General features: G+C 39.0%; 1 protein-coding gene across 3 annotated transcripts in view; it reads right to left on the reverse strand.

The window, feature by feature from the left end:
• Positions 1-15,449, reverse strand: part of APBB1IP (amyloid beta precursor protein binding family B member 1 interacting protein) — a 79,395-nt gene that overhangs the window by 41,635 nt on the left and 22,311 nt on the right. For all 3 annotated transcript variants that reach the window (XM_088160215.1, XM_088160205.1, XM_014882180.2), the window contains 3 exons: positions 4,537-4,608; positions 2,461-2,548; positions 358-650 (listed from right to left, as the gene is read on the reverse strand). In XM_088160215.1, coding sequence (XP_088016341.1) covers positions 358-650; positions 2,461-2,548; positions 4,537-4,608 — 453 coding nt within the window. The remainder of the gene's footprint in view (positions 1-357; positions 651-2,460; positions 2,549-4,536; positions 4,609-15,449) is intronic.

The following is a 15,449-nucleotide window of genomic DNA, read 5'->3' on the forward strand; positions in this document are numbered from 1 at the left end:
CGCTTTGCACTGATGCCAAAACCAAGCTCTCTATAAGAAGATATTAACAGATCAGTGCTTCTTAAAAAAATTCAATAAATTTTCTGCTACAATAAACTAGTTGCAATGATTATGCCCATATTGGGCTATCAAAATGATGATTAGAAAGATGAAGGAATGGGCAATAGGTCAAGGAAGAACAGAAACTGCTGAGGCCAACAGTAGAAATTTCACTCCAGAGCTCGTGCACGTTTCATCATTGCAGAACCTTCCCAAGATGTATCTACCATGATATCCACTGGTGTTCCAGTGCCAAATACCACTTGCAAAATGACAAGAACTAGTGAATGCTCAGAATAAGGTTTCACCCAGACTTACCTGAGTAAGTGGCTCAGGAGGAGGTGGTGGTGGTGGTGGTGGAAGTTCTGGCTCAGGGTCTGGAGGTGGAGGGGGCAAATCATCCCCAAACTGTCCAGTAATGGTAACATAAGGACTTACTTTAGAATAAATGTCATTATTCAAGCCTGTTGAAGGCTCAGTAACTGTACTTTGCTGGTTGCAAGGAGAAGTTTTCTGAGCTTGTGAAGTTTTCTGTTCAACATCATTAAGGTCTGCTACAAGATCAGCCATTAAAGCATCCAGGTCTTTGTCCTCCAGGGCATTTAGCGATTCTGTAAAGAAAATCACACAATGTGTCAGAGAGTGAGTGCAATGCAAAGCACTATTTCCAGTTCAGCAGAGATTAAATTGCAGAAAGCATGGTTACAGGGTTATGGGAAAGGAAACAACATTTTACATCATGGGTTCAAGAAACAAACGTTCTTTTGGAACTGCCATTAATCTGGTCATACTGAAGTTCAGAGTACAAGGAACTCTACAAATACAAACTAAACAGGACAGGAAGCTTCAGTTCCAGTGATACAGTCTTAGGCCCGTATGATGTTACAAAACATGGCCCTGATCCAGCAAGGTTACTGGGTACATGCTTAGTGACATGAATGTAAGAAATTGCATGAGCTCCCATTAGCCTGTAAGCACACACATAAATGCTTAACAAGTTCTGGAACAGCACACAACAAACCACATAACTGAGGCCTAGATCAAAAATACCTCCATATATTATTACTATTCTACAACTCTAAAATTAAAATGAAGCAGAATCAAAGAATATTAAGACACAAGAAACCGCATGGTATCATCTGTAGTACATCAGTAATTGTGTGATCTGTGACATATCACATGGGTGGTACATCACACGCTTCTGAGGATCCTTTAAGCAAGGCACAATCAGGACGCAGCTTTTAAAAGTGTCTTATAAACCAGACAGAAACATTGTAACTTTTTCTTTCTGTTTTCTACTCTGACAGAGTAATAGATAAAATCCTATACCAGAACTTCACATGTAATTTGTGGTTGTTTGAACTAGCCCTGGTGTAAACAGATACTGTGGTGCAAAACCCTGTAGGATCATTCAGCTTTCTAGAAGAGAAGGGTTCTCCAAGACTGTACAGAGCCAGTGGTTAAAATCTCTCCAAAGAGTCCAGTTAAGAAATAAATAAGTCACAAACTGGAAAAACTTTTAAGCGAGATTTTGAGAGGGATAGAGAGCACTGAATTAGACACTCAAAAATGCTAATATAGTCCAATAAAGAATAGTCATTCACGAGACTAAGTGTGAACATGTCACTAGGCCACCTCAGTTTACTCTAATCTCCCTGTTATGTTAATATAGTACTTAGTAAGTTTTTCTTTACAGTGGGAAAGTTGGCTTATGATCCTCTCTAATAACATAGCTCACCTACTTTACTGATAGTCTTTAGGAAGCCCAATAGGGAACTTTTCCTGGGACAAAACCAGAGGTTAACACCAACTCAGGTTAATGCAAACAACCAGCCCGCAGTCAAAAAAACCCCGAAACTAAAAACCAAACAAAAACAAACAACGAACAAAAAAAACCCAATCACAAACAAAATCAAAGGATGGGTTCTTCAGACTCATATAAATCCCCTTACTTGTTTTGCCATACAGCCTCAGCAAGCAGCTGCACATGCAAAAGTGACAGAGCAAATTAAAATGAGAAAAAGCCCTGAAAAGTGGAAGCAGCTGAAGCTGATACTTCCACTGAACTTACACAGCTCTGACATCACACTGAGGAACTTTGTCTTCCATCAAGTTAAATCTTTATATTAAAAAGGTTACATTTTAGAAACTTATTTGGGAGATTTCTCGGTTTTTGTTTTCCTCTACACTCACCCATTTTTAAAAGTCTGACTTCTATTTAAACTGAGTAATGCCCCAAAAATTGTTCCAAGTTTCCTAAATTGAGACACAAAAATATACCTCCCTTCAAGCAAAACAGGGTTCTTTTGTTTGGTTTGCCATTTTTGATCAAGGGTATGTAAAGATTTTCTTCTCATTTGTTGCTGTGAAGTATTTTAAGCAAGCATAAAAGGCATGAAAAGAGTCCATTTGACTACTTACCATTTAAGTCTTTAAAACCAACTGTAAAGCTAAACTCATCATTGCACACTTTGGGGCATGGAGGTGGTATAGTCTCCACTCCTAAACTCTGTTAAGGTAGAAGAAAAAATATATCTGATGATATAATTACTATTACATACAGTAACATATGAAAATCAATTACCAGAATTTATCTAACGAAATAAATTCTTCTTCAAGAACAGAATGACACACACTGGTTTCTGAGATTATGTTGGACTGGTAAACTAACTTAGGGCCAGGACAAGGGTTCAAGCACTGTCTCACAATCATGGCAAGGGTCTGGCATGCTTCTAAATCCAATGCTGATAGCAGCAACTCCTGTCAGGCAACACCTGGTGTTGGAGCACCCATACCTTGGTGTAGGAGCAGCAGAGAATTGGACTGTTTCTAATCAAGACAGTGGGTAAAGCCACACTGATTTTTAGCTTTCTTGGGTTTTTTGAAGGGGGGTGTGGAAAGAGTATAGCTGTGTATACATTTGAGCCCCAGTGCCATTTTCTTTCCAAAGTGCTTTATTTACCAATATAAATGAAACTTAGTTGTTGCTTTCTCCTATTGTTTGAAAAAACCCAAACCCAAATACAAACACATTGCTGTTGCAATGTAAACTGCAAATCTGTGTAAATAGAGAATTGCTAGTTTGTGGCAGAAAAGGCCAATTCTGAATTTGTGTTTCTTTTTCAGCCCTGTTATGCCACATTGAGGTATCTCCATGCACTTCTATCATTTATAGTTGCTTTAGGCACAGACAGACTGGTGAAAAAGTGTGAAACACTATCTACAGTCTTGTTTAGAAAGGTAAGAGTCTGAGGGAACTAACAGATCCAGTTCAGTTAACTGAAAGTCTTCAGGCTTTCAGATACCCCTGCCTCCTTTTCCTGTACAATGCTGATGTGAGAGGTGATGCCAGAACTTTGGAGAGGAGGAGAAGCCTGTCTCAGTATCAGGACCTCTCTGTCCTACCTAGTACTGCACCAGGGAGCACAGAGACAAGAGACTCACACTCTTTGCACCACCTGCACTTGTAACACTTCTGTGTCCAATCTGAGGAAGTAAATTTTATCACAGTCTTCCGTTCTTTTGAAGACATAATAATGCAATGAGATTACCATAAATTCTTCCATATATAAAAATACATAAAATAAATACGCATATTTACAAAAAGCCCTGAAGAGCAGAAAGGCTGAGGGACAAGGTGTTGTGATTTGACAGCTAACGACAGAAATCTTGGCTTTCACCCAGTTTAAACACAATTTCTATTCTGTGCCGCAGAATTCCTGGTATTTAATTTGTCAAGCACTGAGACTCACCAAGAAGACCCCCTCAAAACAGAGGCTGTAACCAAACTCACACATTTAAGATGACAACTTGTTTTTAATCATGCATTTATTAAAATACAACAAATTAATTCACTCTGTAGATATTTTTTTCTAGAAATAAAAATTCTCCTTCCATCAGCTTTTGTAGGAAGTATTTCATGATTAGAGCTTTAGAAAAAGGCTCAAGCTGTTTTATACTCTCAAGAGTGTATTCTGCATTGGGAATAATATCTCCATGAATTCTTGACTGGGCCCACACTGCAGTTTAATATTTTGTCATATCTAAAGAATCCTTTAAACATATATTCAAAACATTGCTTTCATTTCCAAAGTTCACATTTGACACTCAAGCTACATCCCATTTACCCATGTATGCTAAGCATTCATACCTGAATATTCAGACTCAAATTCTTCCTGTTTTCACAGAATCCTTTAATTTCTTTGGACCAAGTCCAGAGGAATTTAAATTGCTGGGCTGGGATTTTTTTTTTTTTTTTCAGAAAACATCTTTCAAAAGCAGTTAGGTCCCTTTAAAAACTTACCCTGTACTGATATTACCTTATTCTTTGGGCCACTTGTTTTAACTGTCAAGCAGAGAAATTTAGGTGAAGGTTTACTACAATAATGTAACTGTATTTATACAGAGTGGAAGTGTGTGAAAAATCTAGAAAAGTTCCCTCTTTTCTCTAACACATAATAGCTATTTTTCTAATCTTGATGGAAAAAAATTATTTACCTGAGTCAGCATGTCCATCTCCCCAAGTAAATTGCTGAACATTTCATCTATATCATCACAGGTTTGCTCCATCTGAAAGAAAAAAAGCCCACAAACAAGAAGTTCATTTCAGTTCATTTCAAAGCCAGAAATGGTCGAAAACAGGAGATACACAATGCTCTTGTATATTGTGTTCACAAGTAATTTAAAACAATTGTTCATAACTCACAAAAACCTGAATCTATACTTCAGAAGTAACTACTAACAGTTCAGAACCCTTATCCTGTATATGCTTAAAACACACACTTCAGATTTACACTCATCTCTAGTTCCAACAACATCCTTTTATCATTTACATTTCATATGAAGTCACCAGCTAATAAACCATGGTTGTATCTTAAACATTAAAAAAACGTAGCCTGTGAGAGATAGAGAAGGAAGCAAAGCTTGATGTTGAGAAATTCCTGAATGTTTCATCTTGAAAGCCTTCTTTATTTGGCTTAGATAACTATTACTACAGGAATTTATTGGGTGTTATCTAGTGCAAAACCAGATTATGTTTAGGTACATGACCAATTTTTGGCTCAATATTTCTCCATTTTTCTTTCAATTATTACTGCACTGAGAGAACTCCAGTCTTACCTCAAGAGATCTGAGGAAGCACACTGAGACAAGGAAAATGGGTACATGCTGCATGACAGTCAGTGGCAGCACTTTTGCAAGAGGGCAGTGTGAGGACAGGATTGCACACGAGTGGTGCTGAGCTACGGGGGAGACACAGCTTCTGTAATGATCCTCTTCCTCATAAATCTTCTTTGCAGAGAAAGAAGCAGTGTAAAAGGGTGTCTGCTATGGAATGCTACCAGAGACAAGAACTAGAAACATCACTTTATGAAGAGGCTCAAGGCTGCAAAGGTTTGAGAACTGTGGTACTGAACACACAAAACCAGGGTTCAAACTAGGACCAAACTTTAAACATGCAAATAGTCCTATCAGTTCTCTGGATTTATGTGCACCTGTATTGGATTTTGTGACAAAGTTTGGGGGGTAGGGGGGGTATGGCTGCAGAGGTGACTTCTGTGAGCAGGAAGCTCTCCCCATGTCAGAGAGGAACAGGAGTTCAACCTGCTTCCAAGACGGACTTGGTGCTGGCCAAAGCTGAGACAGCATTGGAGGTGCTGGTGGCACCTCTGTGACAACACACTTAGGAAAGGGTAAAAAATGCTGCACGGCAGCTGTAAAAGAGCAGTGGGAAAATATAAGTAATATAACCCTGCAGACTGCAAGGTCAGTATTGAAGGAGGGACAGATGTCCCCGATGCTGGAGCAGAGATTCCCCTGCAGGCCCTGGTAAAACACGTTGCTCCCCTGCAGCCCATGAAGGAAGGACCATGGCAGAGCAGATATCCATACTGCAGCCTGTGGGGGAATGTGCACAGCAGGTGGACATGTCCTGAGTGAAGATGAGGGTCATGGTACTCCACACGGGAGCACAGTTCCCTGGTGGGAACTGCAGCTTGTGGAGAGGAGCCCATGTAGCACAGGTTTTCTGGTAGGACTTGTGACCCCACGAATGACCCACACCAGAGCAGGTTGTTCCTCTAAGTCCACCTTGTGGGGAGGATCCAGACTGGAACAGCTGTTGAAGAACTGCAGTATGGGGGTAAGTACCAAGGTGAAGAAGTTAATGAAGAACTGTCTCCCTTGGGAGGGACCCCATGCTGGAGCAGTGAGAGGAGGAAGGAGCAGCAGAGACAAAGCACTATGGATTGACTGCAAACCCCACTCCCCATCCCCCTGAGTGGGAAGAGGTAGAAGAGTTGGGAGTGAAGCTGAACCTGGGAAAAAGGGAAGGGTGGGGCGAAAATCTTTTTTGTTTTCTTCTTATTTTGCATTATCCTACCATCTTATTAACTTGCAATATATTAATTTAATTTCCCTTTGTTGAGCATGCTTTGCTCAATGGTAATTGCCAAGTGATCTCCCTGTCCTCACCTCAATCCATGAGCTTTCCACTGTAATTTCTCTCCCTGTTCTGCTGAGGAGGGGAAGTGATAGAGCACCTTGGGAAGCACCTGGTAGCCAGCCAAAGGCAATCGAGCACCTTACAGGATGAGGACCAGGCTGATGCAAGAAAGCAACCAACTGAGGACAGGAACAACTTTAGTGACTATAAAGACTGGTAAGAAAAGAAAACCAGCAAGTTTCCCATTCTTCAGTCTTAATACTTTTCTTTTAATAGAGCACCTTGAGTCATGTTGGATAAATTATAAAGGCCACTGAACCCTAAAGTCAGTATCTGTTGTTTGAGAATTGTCATGTAACTAAACAAGGCACAGGCAACCAAGAACTGAATTTTCAACTTTCACATTTCTCTCAGATCCCAGAAATCAAAGACTTAAAGATTTAGGAACTGGATAGTCTTCAAGACATTTTAATAGCATATGGTTAACAGAACTGAGGGCAACTGTAGCCCAGCCATGGAGATTGCACAGCTCTGCCCACGGAAAGGGAACAGACACAGGACTGAGTGAGTGGAGAGTTAAAATCATCTTATTCTGCTTCCTCTCCAGCTGACAAACCCACACCGGATGGCTCACTCACTCACTCACTCACTCACTCTGTATCACACTTCTCATACACAGCCTTGTACAACATTCTGTTTCTGCAGACTCAGCTGTATGCTGGGTGGCATATGATTACTGAATCTTAATTCATTTATTTGGATCAACAGCTGTGAAGCTTCCTACACACCTGGCACTTAGAGAATCAATTTTCATAGAAAGGCTAGATAAAATGGCACTTATGTGATCAGGCAGAGTGAAGACACAAAAAAAACAGCAGTTCATACTGACAAGTATCTCATCAGTGTTTAAATAATACTGAATAATTTTATGTTTTCCTGTTTTCTGATTTAGGAGATCAAAATATCTTCTAAGGAAATCTTATCAGTTTCAGTTATTTGTATGCTTTTGGTAGATTTTTTTAAGCACTAGCTATTTCAACTTTCAGGAAAAGATCTTTATACAAGTTCTTTTGACAAACTGAAATCCTCCTTTACTAGATTTTTACAGAATAGAAATATAAAAATGGCAAAAAAAACAAACTCGAGTTGCAACCAGTTGCAACTTCTTACTACAAGGAGTAGTAAGAACTGTCTAAAAAAGAAAAATTCAAACTTAAGGATTCTCCTCAGTAATTAACAACAACGACAAAAAGTTAATGTCATGTTGTAAAGTCACCAAGCCACTGCCTCTACTGGTATTTTGCTTTTTCTTGAATTTTTATTCATTTGGTTTAGGAAGACAAAATTGTTACCATAATCAACAAATACGATGGAAATTTTTTTATGTTAAAACACACTGAATGATCTCTTACATTGGTATAAGGGCTCTACATAGTCACCAAAGATCTTGCCAAGAGAAAAACTTAGATAGTAATGTGAGTCCCCATAACACGGAATTACAAAAGACTGTCCATCCACTCTTCTCCTCTTTGACTTCTCTCCACTTACATCCATTTCTTTTATTTGATTGCCACAATAGAAATAAACAGATCTAAAAACTTGCAGATTTGGAAATTATTCCGTTGGATGTTGCTGCATTTTGGATCAGCAAATTTTTCTGAATTTTATAAATAGCCTTGAACTTATTCAAACCAGAAATTAAAGGTGAAATGTGTAGGTGTATGAACTATTATTAACGAAACAAAGGAAAAGATTTACCGAAATGACCAGAAGAATACTGAGTTTCACACCCAGTCCTACTCTACTGTAACTTTTCCATCAGGTTTTTCTCTATTTTGTACTAATACTAGGAACCCTTAAATTCACTACTGACTACAATAAACTGAAAAGTAAAAATCCAAACCAAACAGAACAATACTTGAACAATAAGTTTCCCAGACTATGCATAAGATTTTAAGCAGAGAAAACACAAACAGAATTGAAATAAAATGAGGAAATTGCGGTTGTCACAAATAAACAAGCTGAGAAGTGACTTGTGGGAAGCCATTTCACATATATGTGAAATGTAACCTATTTTTAAAGTGATTTATCTTTAAAGTGATTGATTTTCAAACTGATGCCTTGTGGACCACAAGGTAGCACAGTTCAAAGTACTCCTTGTTTTTTATTTCCCCCATTTTCACATTCTCAAATCTTCACTAAGCTCTCATAAAAACCTTAAAAAATATACATATTTATATAATATTCCTACCTTTCTCATACTGTATATCTAAGAGATTGGAATATTTTCTCTTCAACTTCCTATTCTAACCACCAGTGAGTCTCATTTTTAGTGTATGTATATTAAGCCCTCAGAGTTTTATATAATACATAAATATTGACTCATTAATTCACCTCACCATTTACTAGAAGTCCTCTAGAACCGCTAGATCTCTTAGTTTTTTTCCCTTCCCAATTTACACAGGACATTGAATTGTTTGATAGAATCTTTAACACTTGGCAGGAAGTTAACAAATGCAGAGTAAAACAGTGGTACGAAATTCACACTGCTCCCCCCCCAAAAAAAATTCACCCTGCTTAAAAAAAAAAAAAAAACGTACTTAAAAATATCATGAAATCTGAAAAAGTGACTATACAGTGTACATTAAAACCCCCAGATATGGCACTATACTGAGCAGAGTTTAAAAGCTTGAACTGTTAGTATTTTAGTATCTGATAGTTCTGAGAAATACTCAAAGCTAGTCCTTGTTCACAGGAAGAGTGGTCTAAGTTACATGGTAAAAAAGCTTTTGCACTGGAGAAGTTAGAAAACAAGCTCAAAGCCCGTGAAACACTGAACAGGAAACACCAACACCATTATCATCTCTGCAACTCAGTCTCAGCAGAGTTGATGCAGTTTGGCCAATCAAAGGGCTACAAAAAAGGAATGAGGAACAGCATGATGTCAGAAGATAAAGACTTACAGAGGATTCATGCTATGAACAGTATTAGGAAACAGCCCCCTTACTGATCTGGTGAACAGTTACAGACACATTCATTACATTCAAAGCATTGTTGCTATTCTTATACTGCTACAGACGTAAATAGCAGAGATAAAAATACATGAAGTATATTTTGACAAGTCACACAGAAACATCAAAAGCACACATTGAGGTCCTAGTCTTGCACTACAGTGTGTAAGTGTCAGAGTACCAGGACTACCAAAATTAACACTGACTACACAGATGACCACTAACAATACTGCAACTTCCTGCTATTGCTTAATGCTTAAACACTTTCTGGAGTGGAATGAAGAAATCGTCAATAATTTAGAGAGACACAGCAGTAACCTGATGAGTAAATCGTTCAAATCAGAGATTCACCCTTGTGTACTGCAGACTATGCAAAGTAGATCATCCCATAGCAAAGAGAGAAAAAGGAAGAAAACTAGGGAAGCATGATGAAAGTGACAGAGTCCCATCATAAAGTGAAAAGCTGGAAAGAGGGTAACTGATTGTCACAGAAAACAGATGTGAAACTAGTGTGACTAAAAATATGCACCATAACCCAGGGGAAAGTTACTGAGGCACCATTTCACCCTGACTTACAACACAAAATCAATGGGATAGTAAATGAAAGTCTAAATAACTGTTCCAGGGAAACGTGCACAGTGTAACTGTGAAGCTCATCATCAAAACTGGTGAGTAAGCAAGCAGAGGAGTTGGTTTTCTCTACATGCTGTTGTAGCTAGATGTGCTAGTATTGCAGAGAACTTCAGGCAAAGATGATGAACATCGTGTTTTAAGACCTAAAATAAAGCCTCGACCAATTTGGAGAGTAAAGCTTTCATGATAGACATGAAATGTTACACCACACCTTCCAGCACAAGATTTCTTGCCTCGTTCAGAAGCAAATGATGCTAGCCACTGCTGGGGATAACCTTCTGGCCAGACTGACTGCAGTCTGAGATAGATCTAACAAGGTTCCTTACAGTGGTTTTACAGTTAGATGTCAAGAAAAACGTTCTATTACACGTCTCTTATATACCTAAGTGAGGCAGGATGGAAGTTCCTTAACCAGCTATTTCACCACATGTAGTAAAAAGTCCTTAACAGACATTTAGGCCCACTTTTATGAAGTGCAAGAGAAAAAGAGTACAAGAGAATATCTGGCTCTGCAGACTTCAGTCTAGAGGAACACAATCGAATTAGTTACTAATTCTAGTAGATACCAAGAATGGAAATTGAAGTTTTGGAGTGATACTACAGAAATGGTAGCTGACCCCAAGGTTTCAAAATCCCAATCAGATTTGGCAATTAGCATGCTGACTTGCCTCTTTCCTACCTACATGATATGGCTCTGTAACTCTCTTCTGCTTTAACACCAGCTCATATTTTGAAAAGAATGCATCAAAAGCAATTAGATTGCTTCCAGCACTGTAGTTACCTAACATTGATAACCACTGTATTTTCCAATAAAAAGCTAGCACACACTGATAACTCTGAAAGCAGTTTTTTTACTAATATTCACTATTCTTCTGGGAAATTTGTGTGCCAATAACTGTAGGCTTATCTGCAGCTGAAGTTACACTGCATATTTATCTCAGGGATGGTGTGACATGCTATAATTCCATTCATAAGGGAATAAAAGTGACACAGTAAGACACTAGTAGCTTCAGGAGAACTGTACAATGGCAAAGTATCCTTACCGGTTAAAAAATTAATGACATCTGGCTTTGGAGTAAAATTAAAGTGGCAGATAAATACAACAAAGAGAGAATCCTACTCTAATGTTAACATGGGGTACTACAGTTCACATTCTACTAATTCCAGAATCACCCACCCAGAGGTAAACACAAGCATTGTTAAATAAAAGCATCCCAAACTCACAGATCCTACTCACGTTTCACATAAACTTTAACTATGCCATTTATACAATCAGACCTGTTGAAAGCTTGTTCTCTTTTTTGCCATTTTGGAAATACACAGTTATGTCACATGTTTTACAGGAACAAACATGCAGTGAGGACTGATTTTGGAAAAAGTCTTTATTAGTCCAAAAGTCCCAGATTTCATAGACCTGAAAACTACACTGTTTCACTTAAATGGCAACAGCAGTTGTATTTTACACTTGTTTTGTCAAAATAATAATAATAATTTAAACACTGCAAGGAAACTCCTATGCACAAGTAAATCATCATCCTTTTCAGTCATATTTGAGTACTTCATTTTCAGAGAGTGACAGAGGGGGTGAGGAGAGACAGACAGACATTTCCTATGTTTGTAAAGCACCACAGGACATTGAGTGTGAGGCCATGCTCCAGATGCTGCTGCCTCAGCATCCATCACCTCTGTGATAGATCCACCACCATCCCCAGCCTTCCCCTCTCCCCCCATGCACTGCCCCAAACATACTTTTTTCTTTAACACCCCTGCTGAGCGTGGTATCTGGGAGAAGCAGCTGTGGGTCCTGTTCTTAGGGTGAGGCAGGATGGCAAGATTGCTGAATGGCCACTGAGGCTCATTTCAGTGAAGCTGAAAGGAACAAGGGACTACCTAGAAGCTTAGTCACAGTATGTCAGGAAGAAGTTAGTCAAGGCCAGAGGAGGGGGTTAGCAAAGGGCTCTTGTTCTGAAAGAGGACAGGAAGAACATTTAACCTAAGACTAAAGTAAAGGCATGTAGGCTGGGTATGAGACTCCCCACTAAGATCCTCTCCATAATAACTCTGAGGCACAGACACAGTCTAGATCCTGGGCTCCAGAAAATGTATTCCAAATATACCTGAGCAGCTGGGAAACTGTAAGTTAAAAGCACCTTATGAAAGGTGGGAAAAAAAAAACAACCCAGTGTGAAGCACATATGCAAGGAAGAGAAAGCGTGGGAGCAATTTCTGTGTACCAGAACTGCACTTTGTACCTTCCTGTCAGCTCCCAAAGGGGATTGTTTCTATGGAAATCAAAATAGTTCCACTTCTGTTCATTTTTATACAGTATCCTCACATTAGTCAATGTGCTTCAGTTTGGCTTGCGGGTCCAAGAATATTAAAGAAATCCAGCTAAAGTTTCAGTCATCTTCTTTTTCTTTTGTCACAGAATTATTCACTGCAGAATCGTCCAGAGTGGGGACTTCCTCTTCATGAGCCATACAGGCAGCACAAACTGAGCATAATAAAATGATAGCAGTAGACATATTTCTAGCCCTATGGCTTCACACAGACTGCTAAAAGAAACAATTCCCTATTCTGTGCCAGATTAATGGCACACAGGAATGGTATTTCCATTCTGCCAACATATGTTCTCCTGGAAAAGGCAGAAAGCTGGGTGGAAGTGTGTCCCCTGATCTCATGAACCACCAGCTTACCCAGGCTCATCCATTTTGAGTTGATAACGTGTCTACTTCAGTTCTACTCAAGTACAAACAACTGAAGACATGCAAGTTATCAGAACTCAGTATCAGAACCTCAGTTTTAGGTTCCCTTGTTCCCTGCCATGATGGCAGCCCAGAATAGCGAAAAGAGTAATGTAACCCTGAGTAGCAGAAATTTATAGTTTCCACATTCCTTCCCATAATCTGTAGCTTGTTGATGTTGGTGCAATGTTTTCCTTCCTGTTTCTTTTTCCTGTTACCCAACACTGCTGTCCAGAACTTAGATGACAACAAGAGACTGTCTTGTACTTTAAACAATGGTCAGCAAAATACAATAATGCAATTTAGATGTTTAGCTCCACAGTCCATGAAGTAGGCTGATCCCATATTAAGAGATTCTCTAACAAGTAAGAAACAGTAGAGAAGTAAGCCCACAGATGAGAGAGGAAGGCACTCAGGAGTGTAAAATGAGGGGAAAATCCTTTCCCTTCTCAATTCTCTATAGAACCAAGAGATGTTAAAAGTGTGGGATAGTGAAAATAATAGCATAAACTTAGGAAGAGGAAAAAAGGAAAGAAAAGTTACAGTACCAAATCTGAGTGGAGGAACTGCATGTTAGATAGTCAATGGCTCAGCTTTTCCAACGCTCATTTCCTCCCACAGTGAGCCACTAGGAAAGCACAAGATATGCTACAAGGGTCCATGACACAACTGTCTCTCCATACAAACTTATTCCTATGACCTATCATTGGCAAAAGCTCTAAATCACCTTCTTCTTTCTTATAATCACATGGTCTTATTACTGCCAGGAATGCTTAAGGGATGGCACACATGGTATGGGAAAGGAATACTGAAAAAGGAAAAGACACTAACATAAAATGCTCTAACAGTAAGAGTGAAGCAAAATGATGAATCCATAAAAAAATTATTGAATCCATCTGTTTGTTTTGCACACAGGTCATATATTAAAATCAAATAAAGCAAGTAATGCTTTAATATGAATGTACAGATATTTCACCAAAGTACTGTGCTCAGTAACATAGTGAGTAATAGAAAAACTAAATGAAATTTTTTTTACAAATACCAGTTTTACTATTGACTGAAGAGTCAGGTACAATTCCAAGGCCAGTGTTAACTTTCCACCTAGCAAATTTGCTTCTTTCAGTGTATACAATGCAGTGATTACATGCAGCTTTAAGCAGTAGGTTTTAGATGAAGATCTGTAAGGAAAGGGGAAGCCTGGAGTCACCACAGACAGGACATTGTATTGGGATGGCAGTGGTTGATTTGTCACAACCCAGAGAGCCCTGAACTGCACAAAGAAACAGTTATGAGAAGAAAATGCACCAAAAGGAGAAGAACCTTGTGGCATTTCCATTCTTCCATTTCTCTAAGGTCTTCCATGAGAAGGAAATGTCACTGGCTCCCTCTCTTTTTCCTCTTAGAAGTGGAGGAGGGATGGAACAATGCTGATGTGATCACAACTCCATGACACAGGGGAGAAAAAAGAGGCCAATCTAGTGACAGATATGAAAGGCTTTGCTGGATTTCATGTAAGAACACGGCCCCTATGGGACAGAACTGAAGTTAAGCTTATGATTAATTCCTTCCTGGAACTGGCAACCAAAACCACTGGTTCATTTGTATTTGCTCTCAAACATCAGGTCTGTCACGTTCCCCTCAGTCATGAGGATATGGTCACTAAAGTACAAAACTAAGCTGTAACCACAAATGTTTGGGAGTGTTATCTACATTCGTGTTTTTGGCACGTATTCTTGCTTGGTCAAGGCTATTTCAGATACTTATGCCTTCAAAGCAGATACATGTACAGCAAATATTTCAAACACATAATTTTATCAAAAAGCAGAGACAACAGTAATGTATATTTGACCGGGTTTTTTGTTTTTTTTTTTTTGTTTTTTTTGTTCTTTCTAATTTGCAATCAGTCAGAAAAACCACATCACCTTTCAAAAGTATTTTCTGGCTGATAATCCTTCTTATTTCTGTGCTTCAGTGAAATCCCCATAGCAAGTGAAGGAATGGGGCCTTCCAGTACTGTTAGAAAATACTAGAAATATCTTCAAAAAGTACATCAAAATCTTGCTCTAATGCAGAAATAAAATAATCACGTGTCTGCAGTCTGGGTTACCTGAAGATGCAGTGAGAGTACCAAAATGGATCAACTAAAGGCCATCAAGGAGCACATTTTCATTGCTGCCAACATGGAGGTGATGCCAACAGTTTAAATTCTGCTGAGCTTCCTAACTTTCCTGGTGAGTTGCCTTTGAAGCAGACACATCATTTTGCCTAAAACTGGAGGTAATTTGCAATTTTTATCACCAGAAGCATCCAGTGAGTGCCTGTATGATTGATTTTGGCTCCCAGTGATTCTCTCTATGCTTGATGGACCAGCAATGCAGCTAAAGGCAGATCTGCTCTCCCTTCCATCCCCACTCTCCCTGAGAGGTGTAGATACAATGACAAGATTTTCACCAAAATGTTTACTTTATCAGTTGGATTGTCTGAGGACAACTGAGGACTTTCCGTTGGTAGTGACATCAACCATGCAGGGTATGCTCGTTACTGATAGCAGACACAGAGAGTTTTATCCTTTAAAACATG

The sequence above is a fragment of the Sturnus vulgaris genome, chromosome 1 (genome assembly GCF_052056855.1).
Source record: "Sturnus vulgaris isolate bStuVul1 chromosome 1, bStuVul1.hap1, whole genome shotgun sequence".
NCBI lineage: Eukaryota > Metazoa > Chordata > Aves > Passeriformes > Sturnidae > Sturnus > Sturnus vulgaris.